Source organism: Dermacentor albipictus, chromosome 9, assembly GCF_038994185.2.
Source record: "Dermacentor albipictus isolate Rhodes 1998 colony chromosome 9, USDA_Dalb.pri_finalv2, whole genome shotgun sequence".
Taxonomy (NCBI): domain Eukaryota; kingdom Metazoa; phylum Arthropoda; class Arachnida; order Ixodida; family Ixodidae; genus Dermacentor; species Dermacentor albipictus.
In genome coordinates this window covers 67,073,589-67,093,691 of record NC_091829.1, presented here as the reverse complement: position 1 = coordinate 67,093,691, position 20,103 = coordinate 67,073,589, and the positions used below count along the sequence as shown (strand labels likewise).

The window sequence follows — 20,103 nt, the reverse complement described above, 5'->3', positions numbered from 1 at the left end:
CCTCTAGTTGTCCGCATAATACCTAGAAACATTGCCGTTGTCGCCATGGCAACATTGAACTCGCAACGTCCACACGATGGGACGCGCGTTAGAACTCCAGAACGGCGTCCCAGACAAGCAAATAATTTAACTAATTAATTATGTGCTTTTACGCGCCAAAACCACTTTCAGATTATGAGGCACGCCGTAGTGGAGGACTCCGGAGATTTCGGCCACCTGGGGTTCCTTAACGTGCACCTAAATCTAAGCACCACGGGTGTTTTCGCATTTCGCCCCCACAGATATGAGGCCGCCGTGGCCGGGATTCGATCCCGCGACTTCGTGCTCAGAAGCCCAACACCATAGCTACTGAGCAATCACGCCGGGTTAAGCAAATAGTTTACAACTTTATTCAAACCTATGGATGTAAGTTACATTACAGGTTAAGCGCGTTCGGTCACCGTATAGAAACGACCGCTTGCCATTACCTGCTTGGGTACCTTATCCCGCGATTCCTTGTTTCTTTATTTTAGTAAATGTTACATTGTTTTAGGGGAACTTGACCCCATTTGGACGTGTCTAACCGGAAATATGGTCCGATCCCGAAGGCATTGCTGCCTAAAGTGCCGTCTCAAAGCGCCAACTGTGACGGGGCAAGAATTCCAGAAACTGCCACATTACGCGCGCTCCGAACGCTTGAAACGGTGACTTTGGCACGAGAAAAATCGTGCGCGCGATCGTGGGCTAATGGTTGGGGCTCTGGGCTACAGTACTGAAAGTCGATGTTCGATCTCACTGTCGGCCGTGCATTTCATTATTACTGTATAGATGGACTTCGCCCACATCAATGTTTGCTACAGTGATGCGCACGTGGAAATCTGACGTCACTGTCTGCCCGAACTTCCTCACGGGGCGCAGTGTCACCGCGAGAAGGCTGGTATGAAGACAGTTTGGCTGATCACGAAAGTGCATGTCTTGTCGTAAAGCATGGCCACGGCTGCACAAGCGCACGCTTTCTTAAAAGAAATTTTGATTGCAAGTCTTCGTTCTACCATAGCCCCATCTTGCTTTTATGTTAACTCAATCGTTTATGCTTAATCACACACGAAGGAACAAGTAGGCAAGGAAAGCGTTTAACATTAGATTGAAACTGACCCACAGTGCGTACAGACTTGCTCTCCTCCCATCGATGGCTCTTTGGTTTCGCGAGAATGATGCGAGCCGTCAATGAGATCTCTCTGAAATTTTCGTGCCCATGAAGATAGCTACAATGCTGCCGCTTTCCTGCGAAGGAATACAAATATTCTTTAATGGGTACTTGAGATGTGTGCCCGCCCATGCGCCTAACATGCTACTCCAGATGACATAAGTGAATCATGAAATGACCCACTGCTACACATTGCAGTACACACAGGTACAGGATGCACAACCAAAGAAACAAGCACAGGCATAGATGGTCAAAAGGTAACTACAGTCTCTGGCAAGTGTCCCGGAGCATTAATATTGCGGGTAACTGTAACAGCTTTATTGTTGTTGTTGTTGTTGTTGTTACTGTTGGTGCAGTTGTTGCTCGGCCAAGATGTGACGCATACTATGGCGCATTCGCCATGAATGGATTATTCTAGAACGTAATCAAAAATAGATTATCAGAACTGATATACAGTAAACACTGTGGAAATTCGAACGTACCTAATAAAGTGAAAATATTAACAGTAAGAACAAACGATTTCCAAGCGCTAAACAAGGGGAAAAACATAAGCAAACGTAACGGGGCGATCGGCTGGACTTAAGAATGATCCTGGACGGCGGAGCAAAGAGCCCAGGCCGAATGCCAGGCACACTGCCCCAAACCATGTCTGTCGCGGTCATTCCCATTTCTTGGTGGTGGTGGTGATGATGATGACGACGTGAGAGTCATTAGTTCCTTTTTTTTTTCTTTTTGCGAAGGTCTCCTTCCTCCTCTTCTCTCAGCTCTGTTATCATGTGCCACACGCGTCTTTTGTGTTACCGTTGCATGCATGCGATCTCTTCTTGCACGCTATCACAATACATGCGATTATTACGCTCACATTTGTGTTTTCTATCATTCTGTTCGTCTTTTCGATGTTTTGATGCATCGTTATGAACAAATACGTAAACATGAAGAGACTCCATCGTACTTACAGGAATGAGAACTGGGGCACCAATAACACTATAGGTGCCACCTATCCGCGCCGAAAACTGCAAAGTGGTACCGCAGCTGACCGGCCGCACACGCAGCCATCACCGAAAACAAGAGAGAAAAGAAAAGAAAGCTTAAATTCAAAGCGTTTGCGCACAAGAGCTACACTCTGGGCACGCCACAGTGGGCAAGAACGAAACACTTGTCTACCACCTGCGTTTTTCTTAACTGCAATCTTAGACTTAAGTCTAAGTACACGAGCGTCTCTGCATTCCACCCCTCCCCCTCACCCCCCCCCCTTCCCCGACGATATACGGCCATCACTACGGCGGCGATCACGCCCATAACCATGAATTCAGCAGGGCGACGCCGAAGGCGTCATATGAAGTGTAACGGGGCGGGTCACCTAGCTGCCACCACCGAGAGAACGACTGAAGTTCCTCCTGTGGGTTCATCTAACCGCACCAAGTTTAGAGCAAACGTTGTCGGAATGCCTAGCATCGACAGGCCAGCAGCAGGAGGAGCTCCAAAGACAGTCGCTGTTGTTGTTGTCACTACGAGAGGCGGAAGACTACCCCTACAAAGAACGGTGCGCGTGGAACAGCGAGCCCGTCTATAGTCGAGCTTGATCTTGAACTAATTCATTTTTGCGAGGCCCCGAAGCCATCTCTAAACTTACTTTCATAATGTTTTTTTCAGTTCCCCTTTTCAGTTACGTAAGTTTTTTTTACGAAAGCGTTTAATTTCTTGCTCCAATCTCCGAACCATTCCGCTTGTCATTTCGCGCCACCCCCAAGAGCGAGGAAGTGGAAGTCCACGCTTGCAGCATGCGGCGCGTGATTGTCTCCTGCTGCGTTTAGCTGCAACCCAACGGATTCCGCGCACCAGGATTTCACGGTGAGCCTGGCGAGCCCTACTCATCTTGGGCTTATACGAAGCCTCTCGTTTACCTAGTCCCGGGGCGTTACCGCCTCGGCGAGGCCAGGCGGGGGTTAACGTCGAATACGCTAGCGCGTCGATACCATTATTACTCGGACTGAGACCGCCTTACGAGGCACGTACCAGCCCACCTTTGGCGGTTCACTTCTGCGGGAAACTTGTCGGTCTCGATGAGACCTGGGGAGGCATTCTGCAAGAGTTCCACCTAGTGGGTACGTCCATTTCGTCTGCTGCTGAAATGCTGATTGGCTGTGGCGCCTGGTTGTTGCCTGGACGCGCAGCCGGGCGGAACCAATCAGAACCTCAGCAGCAGACGAAATGGACGTGCCCACTAGGTGGAACTCTTACAGAATGCCTCCCCTGCCGTGTGCTAGCGGGTTGGCCGCGTACAAGCAGTTGTAAGCGTGAGCGCTACGAGTGAGGGCTCGACACCTATTTGTAGGCGAGAGTGCCGATGTCTTCTACGATTCCTGAAGATCATCTGCAGAAGAAAGTGACAAGAAAATGCGTTACAGTGACGTTTCACTTTTTGAACGCGGGTGACGGATGTATGGGAGCTACAGCACGCGCGAAGCCATCTGCCCACGACGCGCCAGAGGCCTACACTGTCAGCATCGCAGATCGTGTTCACGACAGGACTCGCGCCGCTGCGCCATACGCAGCAGCCGCCGGAGCAGCAGCCCTCCCCTCCGCCCCAGTGGGAATACGGCACGCTTCCCTCCGCTTTCCTTCCTTGCGCAAGCGAAATTTAGCCGCCATTGTCGGCCCACAGTCGCACGCTTTCACTCGCACACACCGCGCACAGCGCGCGAGGACGATGTTATCACGAGACGAACGCGGTACGTCTGTATCGCCAACAAAAGGTGAAGCAACTGCCAGAGGAAGTCAACCCAGCGCGCCTCCGCCTACCTTCCTCCTCCGCGACGCTTCGCCTCCTTTCTCCTTCTGCCCTTCGCTCAACGTCACCTAGACTTTCCTCTAGTCGGCTTTTTGCCGCACGCTCTAGGGAGCCTACATGCAATGAACGCTTGCATGCAGGCTACCTAGCTAGAATGCCTCGATGTTCTTCTCACCGGCCGATCCGTAGGGAGCGGCAGGCGAGGAGGACATCGAGGCATTCTATCCCTAGCATGCTCAGCGCGAGATTCTCTTCCCCTCCAGGCGCGTTCCTCCTCCGCTTCCTTCGCGGATTCGAACATACATCCGCCGATTGCGCTTACCGGCAAGTTACGCTGGCGCGTAAACACATAGTACATTAAAAAAAACGTTTTTAACCGCTAACTTGTCACCTTTGCCTCGCTGCCTGCGATGTGCAGGGACTTTGGAGCCAGCAGGATGGAGCTACGTGGCCTGTTCCTGCTGACTGTGCTGGCCTGTGGCGTAAGGGCGGACGATGTGAAGTTCTCTGAGTGCAAGAAATTTCCAGCAGGCATCTCTGCAACACCGATGACGGGCGGTACTTTCAAAGTGACCGCCGTGTCGAATGACAAACGCAGCGCAGAGGGTGAGAGGCTCGCTAGGCGCAATTGAGATGTAACGTGTAACGCTACCTCGTGAACGCATTATAGTCGACCAGACCGATGTATGTTCCACGGCAGTGTAAATTAAATAACAAAATTCGGTTGGCGTTAAAGCCATCCGACGCATGGTAGGAGTAGTGCATTCCGACGAGGCACGCTGCAGATTTCTAAACAAGTTTCGATCAGGCCTCCAGCAGGTTACAACATACCGTACCGCCATTCGAAAGATTGGATAGTTTTGACGCACTCAAGCGTGTTTTATCACTTTGGCGGGACACTAAAAAAAATGCGTTACCGTGCGAAGGAGCTTGCTCCAGAGTCGACGCCGAGTTGAAGTCCCCTCACCAGTGGACCGTTACATAGCGGATTTTGAAGAGGAGTGCGCTTTGGCCTCGTTGAGTGTTTTACCAGTACCGTAGGCATTGTCAACGCTGAGCACGTTACTACTTAACGCTACTTTAACGCTGAGCTAAATTATTTTAACACTACGTTAACACTTTTAACGCTACGTTAACGCTACCTTAACGCTGAGCACGTTACGATAAGTTTTGCTCGCCACAACGGCCCACATGAGAGAACGTACCACGAAATGCGCATGTGTTCTTACTTTTAAACCGCGTATATATATATATATATATATATATATATATATATATAAGCGGTAACTGTCCTTTTGTTTCCTGTAAGAGTGATAAACCTTGTACACAACTTACCGAAAATGCAGTTATCAAAAACGAACAGTGGAAACTAATTAGTGCGAGACACGACTTGTCTTGCCAACGACGCAAGCAAAAAAAAAAAAAATAAGAACAATCTTGTGACACATTTTAAAAGGGCATACTACAGGTTTAAGCAGAACAAGTAGTCATACTTCCAGAAGCTTCTCCGGAGAGTAGGATGGCCCTAACCACAAGAGATTTCCGGTGACGTGTCAATGGGAGGGAATGATTTTTTCGGCGCTACAGTGCGCATGCGCAGGAGCTGTAAGCAAGGCGGTTCGGGCAGCACGGGAAAGACGCTTAGTATACGTGAATTTGGTGGAAGCCTGGCCCTTGGCTCTCAGCGGCATTGCGTCATTGCAGGCGGTTATATGAATTTCAACACGTTATTGCGTTCTAAGAGACAGTTAGCAGTCAGTCAGTCTGCGTGTGGGCTGAATTAACGCATTTCATTGTTAGAAATTATGGTCATTAGGGGTTACGGACTGGATCCCAAGGGAAGGGAAGCCTAGCAGGGGGCGGCAGAAAGTTAGGTGGGCGCATGAGATTAAGAAGTTTGCAGGCACGGCATGGCCACAATTAGTACATGACCGGGGTTGTTGGAGAAGTATGGGAGAGGCCTTTGCCCTGCAGTGGGCGTAACCAGGCTGATGATGATGATGATGATTGTTCGAAAAAGCGCGAACACGCAAAGACGTCAGGAGAACGAAGGACGAGCCCTCGATGCGGACGTAAAATCATTTTACTAGAAGCTGGCGCACGCGGTGTTACGTTTCGTCGTTAGTAGAATTTGTAAATGTCACTCGTGGAGTGTCGCGAAATTCAAATTCCTTAAGCTAGATTACTCCCAGAGGCAGACATTATATAAAAGAGCCTTTTTATAGGCACCGAAAAGAAAAAGAAAATTACCTGAATAATTAGGAAATATTGTCGATTAGCTTTTAATTGCCTTGCGCCACATCTATTGCAACTTGTGAATTTTAGCCGGCCTCTTTCGAAGTCATATCCACTTGGAACAAATTCTGAGGATCATGCCAGATTAGAGATATGCGCTGAAAGAATCTGAGACGCAATGAACGGGCGTTCCAGCAACCTTTGCGCTTCAGTGCATAAAAGAAACTTTTTGTCGCGAAAGCGCCACAGTGGATCCTTAAGGCACGTTTGACTGCGGTTTATCTCAAACGAGGCGCTAGATTCAAGGTTAGTCCCACGTGTATGCGCCTTTTGAAGGCTTCAGTACGCACACGGCGCAAGATCTGCGGCAAAGTAATTAGTCGAAAAGTATTAAAATGTTCCTAATTAGTCAATTCCGTGCGTTTACCATCAGGGTAAGCACTTGCATCAAGTTGCGTATTTCGCCTCAGTAGGTAGACTTGCGCTAAACGCCACGGGAGTTTTTTTTTTTAATTCTATTAGCGCGTTAAAACAAAAGCGCCCAACATATCAAAACCCCCAAGCAAGCAAGCGCCATATAACGGTTTATTTATTTATTTATTTGTGATACCCTCAAGATACATAATTGTACTTTGCCGAGGGGAGGGGCGAGAATACATTCGAAGAGTAAAAAATGCAGGATTAGTTAAAGGAATTTCCAAGGAACAAAAGCAATATGAAAAAAAGTAGTAATGCATTCATAACAAATAACAGAGACTTACATAACATGAAAATACAGAAAGAGTACACTTTAGCAAGCAGACAAGGTTCACGAATAAGTACATAATTATGCCATTTGCCACGATACATTATGTTATGTTGATTAGTGCATTCTTAAAAAGCGTGGGGTCACTGATGTTTACTAAGGATGTAGGTAGATTATTCCAGTCGACTGAAGCCCTAGGAAGGAATGATTGTGAGCACGCGACGGTGTTATGAACCACAACCCCCAACTCTCTCAGTTCGCCATATTATTAAAGCTTTACTACCTCTTGCGTTTAGAAAAAATGGGATTGCTGCGAAATTCTCACCGATAAGGCCAAGCAAAGCGTAGTAAAAAACACCACGTCTGAAATGGCGTGAATCCACGTACTAAACCTTATTCCCATGATGGCCGAAGGATCGCAGGGCCAAAGTTGCCTCTAGTAGTTTTAGCAGGAAACAACCATATTCTAGCACAAAAGAACGCGCGAAACGGAACGATTTTGTTATACGAACTTAAAGCTTACGTGAATTCGCTAGAATGTTTACATGTGTCTTGCCAAAGTTCTCCTCATATAATATTCGTATATTCACAGCGATGTGTAATATATCTATGTTGCCCCTTTTAGATGCAGTATTAGCTACAGTGTATATAATGGCGACGTCGCTTTTCATTGACCAGTTTACAAAGAGAGTTGCAAATGTGATAGCTCCTCCTTTCTTTTTTTCGAAATTTCGCAATTTCGAGTCATTGTTATTAAGATAGTGACGACCGAAATCAAGATCCCGCTTTCTACGGTCACTAGGCTTTAAATTACTGCTATTCTTTTTTTCGTGCCACTAACCTTCGGTGCAGTGATTGCCGAGGCAAACGACTCTTTCGTTCCCATGCATTTAGAAAAGAGCACCTCCCCCCCTCCCCCAGGAAAAGATATTGCTGCTCAGATCGCACGTGGTAGCGGCCCACAGAAAAAAACAAGTGTTGTTCACGCAGTCACCCTCATGCTGGGAGATGCCAAGACGTTCGTAATAACGCCCGTGGACAGCGCAGGAGCTATTGCGATGGGAGAATTTACAGTCGACGAGGCTTCCAAAACGGCAGCTAAGGAGATGATGTGCGGAAACATGAACAAGGTAAGTTACTGGCCGCAGGAGTCGTTCTCTCTTATTTCCTCTCCTTGAGAGATGGCCATAACTAGGTTGTTAAAAAAGGTGGATCGCGTTGCAGAAACGGTTTTTTTTTTCGTGGAAAACCGGGAGGTCATGCCCACCGCGGGAAAGTTTACTGGCCGCACCCAGCAGGGTATTTCTTCCTGGCGTGAATGTAATTGCGTTCTTTTTTTGTTTTAAACTCGGAGGTCGTTTTGCGCTGCCCACACGATAAGCTCATTCACTTCAGCTCCTAAAGTGGATTCCTGGCAGCAAGCCTGGCCTAGCCGTTCTTGACAAAGCATGTCACTCTGGCATCGCAACTCACTATAGCTGTGATTCTACTGCACAACAATTTTCAGAACGCCGACACCTACAGAATCTTCATTTGGACATGTGTAAACTAAATCTAACACATCACAATGAGGTTATTGTAACCTACAAGGGATCGAATAGAGGGACTTGATGGCATCATCAAATCCCGGTAGCGGGTAAATATCCTCTTTAGTTACTGAATTTAGACGACCGTTAGCTGCGTTTTTCTTTTTGACGAGTATTACAGAAACAGCCCATGAACTGCCCACTTCCAGAATAAAAAAAAAATTCTTTTGGGGATTTCGTGGATTTGCTCACCAACGACCTTGCGCTCCGATGCCGATACCCGACATGGTTTCCGTAATTTTGTATCTGCGTCCCCCCCCCCTTCCCGGTATGTGGGGACGATTCACGCTTTGGCGTCACGAGAGAAATAAAACAATGGCGCGTGCATCCATGGAATGTACATGAAGGTTTGGTGCTCACTTGTGCAAAGCGACTTGCTAACCGTGCCTAAAATATCGGAGTCCTCACGAGCCGAAAGTTACTAGATCGGCCGAAACATGTGCAACCGCGTCTGCCGATGAAGGTGCATCTTGCCACAAGGTTGCAAGTTCCGAGCCATCAAGAAGCACCGTGGGTTCGGTGGAGCAACTGACAGTCCATAATCCCGCGCGCCCTCTTGTTACAGGCACCAAGCGATGCGGGATCGTAAGTCTTCTTAGCACAGGCTAAATGAACATGCTCCACCGTGCTCCACATGCTCCACCGTGCTCCACATGCTCCACCGCCTTCTGCGTGCCTTGTGCCTTCTGGGAAAGTGCCTTCTGCGTGCTTGGAGGTGTGTGTGTGTGCGTGCGTGCGTGCGTGTGTGTGTGTGTGTGTGTGTGTGTGTGTGTGTGTGTGTGTGTGTGTGTGTGTGTGTGTGTGTGTGTGTGTGTGTGTGTGTGTGTGTGTGTGTGCGTGTGCGTGTGCGTGTGCGTGCGTGCGTGCGTGCGTGTGCGTGTGCGTGTGGCTAAGGGTGTCGCGCATGGCTCACTCCTATTTGAAACAAAGGTTTTGCGCGCTGGCTGCGTTATATCCACACTGTTTGACAGTACGCTTATTACGTGGCCTTAAATTTCATCGCAGCTGGCCCCTTCAGTGTCTATAGTACACTTTACGCTCCCTTTAGAATGTACGGTGATTCCCTTTCTTTAAAGCTGCGAGCCCGGTACTTCCTAGTCACGAACGGCTTGCGCGTTATCAGCTTGACGCAGCATTCTCGACAGGAAAGTAGCTAGCGCCGTGTCTTCAAGAGAGGAAACGCAAGCAAGGCAGATGACGATTATTGTTTGGGGACAAGATAAGCCCCAAAGGGTGTAAACTTTTTTCAGAGTGCTGTTGTGGGACGAGATGAGCCCTACACTCTTAAAACGGTTGCACCCTTTGGGGTGTATATTTGTCCCACAACAATAATCGTCATCTGCCTTGCTTGCGTTTCCTTTCTTGAAAGCTCGGCGCTCGCTACTTTCCTGTCCAGAAGCTGCGTCACACTGATAACGCGCATACCGTTCATGACTGGGAAGTACCAGGCTCGCAGCGTTAAAGAAACGCGGGCCAGACAGATGACGATTACTGTTGTGGGACAAGATACGTCCCAAAGGGTGTAAATTATCTTAAGAGTGTAAAGGGTGTAAAGAGTGTAAAGGTGTGAAATTTCAAGGAGTATTGTTGTGGGACAAGACAAACCCCGAAGGGTGCAACTTTTTTAAGGGTGTAGGGTAGGGGGACTATAGGCCGATTTACGCCTTTATGCAGCCTTGAGGGTGTCAGTGCACAGTTGTACGGTCGGGCAACAGGCTCATCGATACAAGTGGTGGATAACCTAAGTGAACAAACGCGCTCCTAAGTTCCAGAACTTTACACGTGCGATCATCGCGCGTTTGTTGAGGTGCTTGTACTCCTAGCCATACTTGGACCTTTTTGCTAAGTGACTAAGCTTGATAGCTTGTGTTGTCCGTTTCGTTGCTGTGACGCTTTTCTATTTTATCTAAATGGTTGAGTGGGTTCACCATTCTCTCCTTCTTTGCAAACCGTTCAGAAAGTAAGTTTGAAACATTGTGACGAGTACAGTCGGATGCATAAAAACCTCATAAGCGTGGACCTCGCTCGTTTTCTGTGCAGAACGGTGTAGTGAACATGGACCCGCCCGGTACTGCGACTAAAATCACAGTCAAGTGGATGGCTAAGCCTGATTATAAGGGCAAGGTCATGTTTGAGTAAGTATTGTAAACGTATCGTAACTGACGTCATGGTTTGATGGGCTTCACTCAACACGCCTGCTGGAAAGGGTGGAAGAAAGAAAATAGTATTATTTCGTCAATCTGTGACAAAATACCTCGATATTTCCAATTCACTTGGTTCTTGAGAACACATGTAACACGTGACCACTATATGTGACACGTGGTCATGCAATAAGTTATGCGCTCGGAGTTGGTCAGACTTCACGCAAGACATAACCAGCCGCAGTGCGAAGTAAACGTATCGGCGCTGTAGGTCTCAACAACGCATGTGGGCACCTAATGCAGTATACCTATAAGCTCTTTCTTTCATCGCCCCTTTCCTTTCCGTCTTTCTTCATTTCTTTCGTTCTTTCGTTCCTTCTTCCGTTCTTTATTTCCTTCCTTCGTTCTTTTCCTTGCGTTTCTTCATTTATACTCAGCCATTGCATCTTTAAATGCTTATGGGCCGGGGATGAGCCATTCCTGATATGTTTCGTCTCGCTGGACTAGATGGCGCTGATTTCGGGTACGAGCCATTGCAACGGGCCAGTTTAAGGCTTAACATTCAAGCCAATGGCATGCCACGTAACGACGCTCATTACCTACCCCAGAACAGCAGCCGACGGCACTTTCCTCGCGTTCCAAGAATATTCTGGCTGTTTCAGCAGCGAACCCCTCGAGCCAATGAGCCAAAAAATTGGACAATTATTGCTTCAATTGGCCTACCCTCACAGGAGCTGCACGGCAATTGTGCGACAAGGGCCTATAAATTACAGAGCTAATTACAATTTCACCAGCCCTCTTGAGGTGTCGACCAAAGTTCACACCTTGTAACCGTTGAAACAGGGAGGGTTAGCGCACCAGCAGCGACTGTGCAATTGTCCGGGTATTCGTATCCGAGCTTGGAACGAAATGTGTTTGCACTTCTCGCCTTTCTTACAACGTGCTTCTTGAACGCCTTGCGCGGGACAAAAAACTGCGCGGAGCAGCGATGTACTGCGCCGTCGATCGAATTTCTGGGACAGTAAATCTGGAAACTAGTGCTCTTCCCAATATTTTTTTTCCCGCCAAATCCAAACTGAATTGCCCACTGCCCGGCGTCAATACCGCAATCGCATTAGGCGCGCACTAGGTAAAATATGCTAACTGGCAACCAAGCAGCGCATTTGGCGATTACGCCACGATTTTGATGTCACACGAAATATTATTTATTTATTTATTTATTTATTTATTTATTTATTTATTTATTTATTTATTTATTTATTTATTTATTTATTTATCTATTTATTTATTTATTATACCTTCAAGGTACATTGTGCATAACAGAGGGCAGGGGCATAGGCAAAAAGAAAGAATGGTAACAACACTTACGGCATTACAATGCACTTAAAATAAATACAAAGAATGAACGAACCCAACAGGCACATGCTAATATAAATATAAACACTGAGTTAACGCCCGCGCAATTTAAGATTGCCTATCTGCAGTAATACTGTATACAGTGCCCGCAGTATGTGGTCTAATATACCCTTTAAAAAAATCCAGGTGGAGTCAACGTTCGGTTTATTTTTGTAAGCGTCCCTCGACACTTCATGTTATGAAGAGTAGCGTTGACATGATCACAATATATATATATATATATATATATATATATATATATATATATATATATATATATATCCTTTCTGACCTATATGTTTAATACCTTCGCGTCTGGTCTAAATGAAAGTCTGGGAAAATTGAGTTGCCTGTCTTCGTAGCTCGTCACACATTCCCTCGTTTCCCTTTTGCTACCGCATCACTACTCCTTGTTTTCATTTTTTTTGTTTTTTCTTGCTAACGTAGCACCTATTTGATGTCGTTTACTGTTTTTACCTAGCCATTGCATATCGAAGTTCATTTTTTTGTGTATATTAACTGCACTTATGTCATGCATAGTAATCTGATGAACCGGACCCCAGCCGAAATACAAGAAATCACTTCATACGCGTCTATATATATATATATATATTGCCGTTTCATTTCGCAGATATGCGAACCTTTGCTTATTGATCATATCCATTGGTTCCTATGCGAAGACTGCTTTAATCTGGTTTGGTTTGGCGAGTTTTATCTCGGAATTGTTGTAGAACATGCCCAAACTGCAGGATTGGCTAGAACAGTCACACGTCCACTGGCAGATTCCGAGTGGCCTAATGGAAAAAAAAAAGTCAAAGAATCCGGTAAACATATTTCGCCAATCCTTTAATAAATAGGCAGGCGTGGTTTAGACCTGTGCGCGCACATTATATGCACAGGAACGATGTAGGAGGTTCTTTTCTTTTTCCTTGCGTTGAACAGAGGTGGCCATACTTGGTCAGCCTACCAGCGTTACATAATCATGCTCGCTGGTACCTTTATTTGGTGCCTAGAGGCAAATAGTGGCAAATAGTGGCAAATAGTGGCAACCAGTGCCCCAGGACCCAAGTTGTCTGTAAGGGGCCACGGACTGGCTAACCCTAATTGGGGAGGAAGAGCCAACGAAAGCTGTTGCCTTTAAGGGGACGGTACCGAAATTTATTATCTTGAGCTTTTTTTAGCTAACATTTGAACTTCTGCATGTTATAAACGCTTAAAAACTTGCAGACATATCATGACTAGTCTCTAGTTGTCCCATAGAGAAATTCAGTCAAAATATCAAGGAATAAGAAATTATACAAACATATATAAAACAATTTCGTTACCATGGTTAAGGAACATTTTTATGATAACTATTTTACTAGTGCGATGAAACTTCTTTCACGTTCTCGTTGCAATATCGCGTTTTTGTTTACTGAACTAAATGAAATTAATTTAATTTTTGCACTCCTTGAATACATTTTCTTCGAATTTGACATTCCACATAGCAGGCTTTCTGCTTAGAGAAAGTTGTTAATAAAGATACAGTTTTTATTGAACGACTACATTTTTAGTTGAATTAACGCTTCTGGGCATTGAAAAATAATTGAACCAATATCTGAGAACAGGTAAGCACGCACACCTCGCGCTGTGTCACGCGGTCCGCTACGGAGGGACATTCCTCGACACCGCACTCCCAAACTATAGCGAATGTAAGAGAACCTCGGCCTCTTCCTGAACAGGTTTGGGCACGAAATGCTATCGAAGGACGCGATTCGGGCACCTGGCGGGCGCTGCGTCGTCAAATCGGGGACGCAGGCGCTGCCGCCCCCCCCCTCAAATTCGGGAAGAAAGTGCAGCCAAATCAAAGTGAAATTCCATCTCATCCACTCACGCCACGCAGCGAGGGCACCAGGCTTTGCGTGGAAGGCCTCGGCGGGAAATGGTTCTCGCGATGATTTTTCTTCTGTCGGCTACAGGCGATTTCGCAGTTTTCCATTCACAGCGCTACAGTTGAACAGCGCCCTCTGAAGACGCCTGTAAAAAATGGCAAACAGCAGGCTCGCCTTCCGCACAGATTATCACTGCAGAAGTGTCAACACAGTGCACTGCCTTTATCGACGTCAGCTAAAAGAAGGGCCTTGCCTTCGCACGTGCACTTGATTTCCGAATGTCTGTATATAAACACGGATGGCGTCCTTCTTCCACCACGTTTTTTTTTTTTTTTATCTCGCAGGGCATTGGGCATCCATAATGCAACGACCACCTACAATAGCACAACAGCCGCAAACGACTTCGAGCCGGTATGTACACGTTTGCTATTAGAGAGCTTTACCTTATCCACAAACTTCTTACTGTTTGCGAATTACCAGGCTATTGGGAGCGTAAACGCGAGCAGCCTGGTTGGTCGCGCCACCTGGTGGGGCAGAGCGCAACCAGATAAACATGAAGCTATTATTACAGTCCCCAAGTGCATTCTAGTTCGCGGTTTGGTGTACATGTTCAGGAGCGACGTATTCGTGAAGACGCCATTTTAAGTGTATTTGTTTCTCTACAAGAGCGCTACGGAACACAAAAACCTGTCTAGAGGCACTGTAGTTAGACGAAGCGCCGGAAGATGGTGCTCCCAGCGTTGTTGCTGATAGCGCCATCTTACAGGGCGCCACCATACAGGGTACTTGAAAGTGTAAATGAACAACCGGGTGGGGGAGGGGAGGGGGAACCAGAATAAAAACGAAAATATCGGAGGGCGCTTAAGCATCGGTAAGAGTAGAAGGCGATAGACTTCTAAGATCCCTGACTGCTTGTCACGCTTCCCGGCAACGGCAGCTTTACTGCGGATTAGCGGGGCCGAGCGCGATGCCGTTGTTGCAAGGTACCGAGTGGGGCACGCCGCTCGGAAAAAGGGTTTCTGTTTGAGTTTCCGCGCAACAGAATTATGTTTTCTGGTACATTCAAATTACAGACCGACGCTCTCATGTCTGTAGGTCGTGTTTAAGTCGTACTTAATGTTTTTCTTTACGTATTTTACTATGAGTCACTCAATTAGTTCATTAGCGAACCCGGACCACATGGAGGGCCTGCGTGGTTGTGCGTCCGCATGATTTTTTTTTCGCCAAGAGACGTCCGACAGCGGATATTTAGCCACACGGGGCCCTTGCGCTATCCCGTTAAAGAGACAATGGAGATATTCAATGTGTCCGAGGCAATGCAGTGGCGTTCCAGTTACTTTAAACGCAATAACGTTAAGGGCAAGACAAGCAACCACTGGAACCGCCTTCCCACCTCAATTGCCGCAATTACCGACGCTGACTTGTTTAAATCTACCATTGAAGGCCTTGTTTATTTTCAGTAATCTGCATTTCGCTGCAACATAGTTAACTGTTGTTTGCTATTGTTTTCTGTGTTGCCGCATTTCTGTGTTATATACGTTTGTTTTTAATGCGTTCCACTCCTTTTTGTAATGCCCTCGCGCCCTTGAGGTATTTAAGTAAATAAATGTGTTAAACCGGGGCAAAGCTATGCTGGGAAGTGTATACATGTACTACATCTCTCGGCTCGTAGTCCTCATGCATATATATAAATATATATATATATATATATATATATATAACGCATATTGCATCAGCATACGCCTCCCTATCATCATTAACGAACATCATTAACACGCAAAACACATTCCGTACAGCGCTAACCACCATATAATGCTAGGCGTATCTGGGACAGTTTCCGTTCTGGGAGGTCCCGTTTCGTTTTTTTAAACATTGAGGGTGCTCTCAAGAGGGACAGTAGCTCCGCGTGGCCAAGGTTATGATGTCTATAGACGATAAGCGTTGCACAACACAGTTGTCGCTCACTTTAAATCGCTCCAGAGTGCCATATGTTGCCGTAAACGTACATAAAATGCTCTAAACATTTTGTTGGAAATGAAATGAAAATTGTGCTGTCGAACAAAAGCCATTCCTTTTTCACCTAGAGCGTCAATTATAACGTGAAACGAGCCTCTGAAGTCTCTTATTTAACAATAACGTTAACTGAATGAAGTTTATTTATTGTACAGATTCTATATAGTCTCGCATTTTTAGTAATTCTGAGGCAATAGACCCGTGTCGCAGAAAATCTGGTGTTGGCGGCAGCGTAACGCGTGCGGCGTGCTGCGTCAGACGTCGTTACAGCAAAAATATTTTCGCACCACACATACCCAGTCCGTTCACGTGACGCAACGAATTCACTGAACTAACTGAATTTCTGAAGCTAAAATACGTGGAAAAATCGTAAACTATGACTTACGCACAACCTACAGACACGATAGCTCTCTGGTTGTATATGGAATGTACGAGATAGCATAATTATCTTACGCGAAAACTTAAACCCCAATAGCGTTTCTACGATGTAAAGACCGGAGACGAGGTCGGCCATTTGCGCGCGCCGGCGCGTATGTATCTCAGAGTCCACGGAGCGGCGCGCCCGCTTCCTTGAAGCACTTCCAGATGGCGCTCGCCTCCGCCGCATCGCGGCCCATGCAAGAGGCCGCGTTTCTGCCAGGAAGTCCGCCTTCTTGCATAGCGTTCGCCGCGAGCGTTGGCCGGTAAACATTACTGTTACATGCTCTGCAGTTGCCCGGGAAGCGTGAGAAGCAGTCAGGGATCTTTCAATGCTATCAGCGTTCCACTCCAAAGGGCGAAGCTTAAGCGTCGTCCAAATTTTTAGTTCGTCAAAAGCTTTTCTTTTTACTTATTTTTCTGTTCCCCCTTAAAAGCAGATAAACTATGGTACCTTGCGGAAGTTTGCAGTTTCGTATCCGACTGTGAGAGTGGTGGAAAATAACCAACATTGCTCAACATATCGAGGAAGCTAGCAAATTATTTTTGCCTCACAGTATTACTTTAAAGAAAGAATTAATATCGACTACTATTTGAGACCATTGCCGAGTGGTTTAAAAAAACTGCAAAGCCACATTTGCCGAAAGTGAGAATATCGGCTACGCCCGCTTGCTTTCTAATCGACCCCGCCGGCTTCCTCTGTCTCAACTTTACGCCTAACATTTTTTCATGTCATTGCTTGCTTAGTAAGGGCAAGTTTCTATGTTAACCTCCAAATTTCAACCCCATATGTTATTATATCAGTGCCGGTAAAACGCTATGGCTACGCGGTTGCATATTTCTGCAATTCTGCAAGGTATATATACATATATATATATATATATATATATATATATATATATATATATATATATATATATATATATATATATATACACTCCGAAGTGAAAGGGTCGCACCCAATTTAACTCGCACCCAATTTCACCTTGAAGGGTGCAAATTATGTTGCAGTGAATCGGTGAAAACCTAAGAATTCAGTACAAGCCCCCCCCCCCCCCAAAAAAAAAAAAATCGCAGTGTACCTGCCTTCACATCTGACAGAGAACTAAGCCAGCTGGAGTCCTCGCACAAATTGCTGACTTTATTCAGCTAATGTAAACACTAAGCTAATTGTAGAGAGAAAAGGTAATTGTATGGAGATAAAATATAACCTCCGGCTGAGCGTTGATATCTGCACGACCCATAAAACTTGCCAAGACGTCCGTGCTTCACTCTAAAACCACGAAGACACGTGTATAGAAAAAATAACCGTAAAAACTGTCGACGTCACAGAAATAAGCTAACCTATAGTTGGGTGGCGCATCTACTTCGCACGCGGCGAGGCATTGCCAGTTCCATTAGAGAAAAGCGGGAAAAGGTGACTACGTCACCACTACCGCTAGCAGAAAGGGCTTTGGTCATTAAGAACCCATTGTGCAGTAAATTCTGTTTGCTGCTAGGGCAGCTCTCCCGCCGTCACCAATAGTCGGCATAGTAAACAATCTTTATATTCTCATAGTTCTGGCTAAAGAAGTCACAATACGTAGCGCAGCAACTATTGCGTCTGCTGAAAGCTGCAGCGATGATGAAGCTTGCCGAGCATAGTTACATTTAGTGGACCGCTGTGCACTAAGAGTGCACGTCACATCCTTGATGACAATGAGCAACGAAGTATAGGCCGCTGCTCATTTATTGGCTGGGTAGCCCTCGAACGCTAATGCCGCGAAGTCCAGGCAACTTGCTTCCGACAGCGGCAACCGCATTGCTCAGCGGCTGCGCGCTTATAAAGCCAGCTCGCACAACTAACAAATGACAAAGTGACGTGCGTTACCTCACGGCTTTGTGAAATGTTGTCCGAGACGGCTGTATACCTCCAGGGACAGCTACTACACAAACGTATGCAGCCGTGCTTTCACCTGATTTGCCCTCTCAAGTGAAGGATCTTCATTGGCAACAACAGCGGGGCATTCTACCTACAAGAGACAGGCTTGAACGCTGTGGTATGGTACGTAATGATAAATGCACATACTGCACCAAAAGAGACGACCACGCATGTGGTAAAGGAATGCGTCATAGAACTGCAAGCTGGTTGCGAGAACGTAATGTTCATCATGTGGCCACCACAGCGGTGAAATCAGCTTGCAAGACTCGTCCGCTACAGCGCTAGCCATGCTGCGGGGAGCTTCCGATACACCGCAGAATGACCTCGGCAATCCAACAGAGCAATGTACGGCAGACTTCGCAGACTGCGGGTCATAGTATGGGTTCAGCTGGACGAACAACTGTTCACACTCGGCGAAGACGAGTTCCTTCGCCGCTGCTCTACGCGGTACCTAACCGTCTCTCGAGGCAAAGTCTTCTCCCAGCCAGAATGATGCCCAAATTCTCTCTGCCTGAGTACAAACACTGTACTCGTGTGTTTCCCCGGTTGTCCTTCGTGAGGTTGAGGCTGACGATAACGTTTTTTGCATGCACACCGTAATAGTGTTCTGGATGGGCGAGTAGCAAAGCCGGTGTCAAGCAGACACACTTTCACTGTTTTGCTTGTTCCTTTGTTTCGTTCACACGAAAGTAATGGTGCATACATCAAGCATTTGCGATACGTTGCATTGTACTCAATGTTCATAACGCAGTCGTGCGCGTGCCTACGGGTGAATAACTTTTCTTCCGATTCGTGCGCGTCGTGTTTCGAGTTGCCTTTTATGCTCAGGTTGTCACTGGCGCATGGGAACCGTTTCATTCACCAACACTTTGTGCTTATCTCTGCGCAGGCAAAAGACAGCAACGCGCCGCACGCGGAAGACAAGGACAAGGACAAAAAGAAAGACTCGAAGGCGGCCGCAGCCGGCCTGTCCGCGTGGATGGTCATGGTCGCGATGGGAGTCATCGTGGTCTGCGGCCATCGCCTGAGCGAGGCTGTGAACTAGCCGCTCACTACAGGGGCCCGTCCGGCAGGGATCCCACTCGCCAGCGTGCGAACAGCGATGGTTGATGCTGCATCAAATGCGATCAACGGTCTCCGCAGAATGCTCGGCATTTTCTTTTCTTAAAGAGGCTTCACCTGCTTGTCCCGGCCATTTGTCTTTCGTTGTCATCATTTTTTTTTTGCAATGCGTGAGAGGAGTCTAGGCGCGTCCAAGTGAGAAAAAAAAAGTGCACGTGAAGTGGGGGAAGCCGGTCACGTGGTCAGGCGAAGCGCAGCTGACGGTGCGTCTCTGGCCCGGACCGCCACCGTCAGTTGCGCTTCGCTCTTCGAAGAGGCGGGACGTGTGTCCAGCGAGCTCCTGAACGACACCTTACAATGCGGTGAACGGGGTTGAAGTCTTGAGGTGCCACACGCTGCAAACGCATTTGTCGCGCATTTATGGTCAAGTCGCCGCTGGATTCCTATCTGTTGTGAATCCGCGACAGCAGTTAACCGTAGCCGGGTGTGCCCCAGCGGGACAGTGACGCATCGCATCGCATTTCGAGCGCGTCGCGTCCATGTAAACGGCGGTAATGCACCACGCCAGGAGATGGCAACACTGACACGGGTATGTCGACACGCGCGGTACGTGTAGACGCCGGCGTGTCGCATCAAGGGGTGCAGGGAGATCTTAGCGCCAGGCTGCTTCGAACGATAAAAAGAAAGCGGGGGCATAGATCCGTGCACCACATGTAAACGTTGTCGCCTGGTGCTGCCGC

General features: G+C 47.1%; 1 protein-coding gene across 1 annotated transcript; it reads left to right on the top strand.

Annotated features, from left to right (window-relative positions):
- Positions 1–2,879: 2,879 nt before the first annotated feature.
- Positions 2,880–19,494, top strand: LOC139050100 (uncharacterized). The gene is made up of 6 exons (XM_070526313.1): positions 2,880–3,037; positions 4,396–4,583; positions 7,948–8,087; positions 10,584–10,678; positions 14,295–14,361; positions 19,191–19,494. The coding sequence occupies exons 2-6, from the start codon at positions 4,415–4,417 to the stop codon at positions 19,344–19,346; spliced, it is 627 nt and encodes a 208-aa protein (XP_070382414.1). The 5' UTR covers positions 2,880–3,037; positions 4,396–4,414; the 3' UTR covers positions 19,347–19,494.
- The last annotated feature ends 609 nt before the right edge of the window (positions 19,495–20,103 follow it).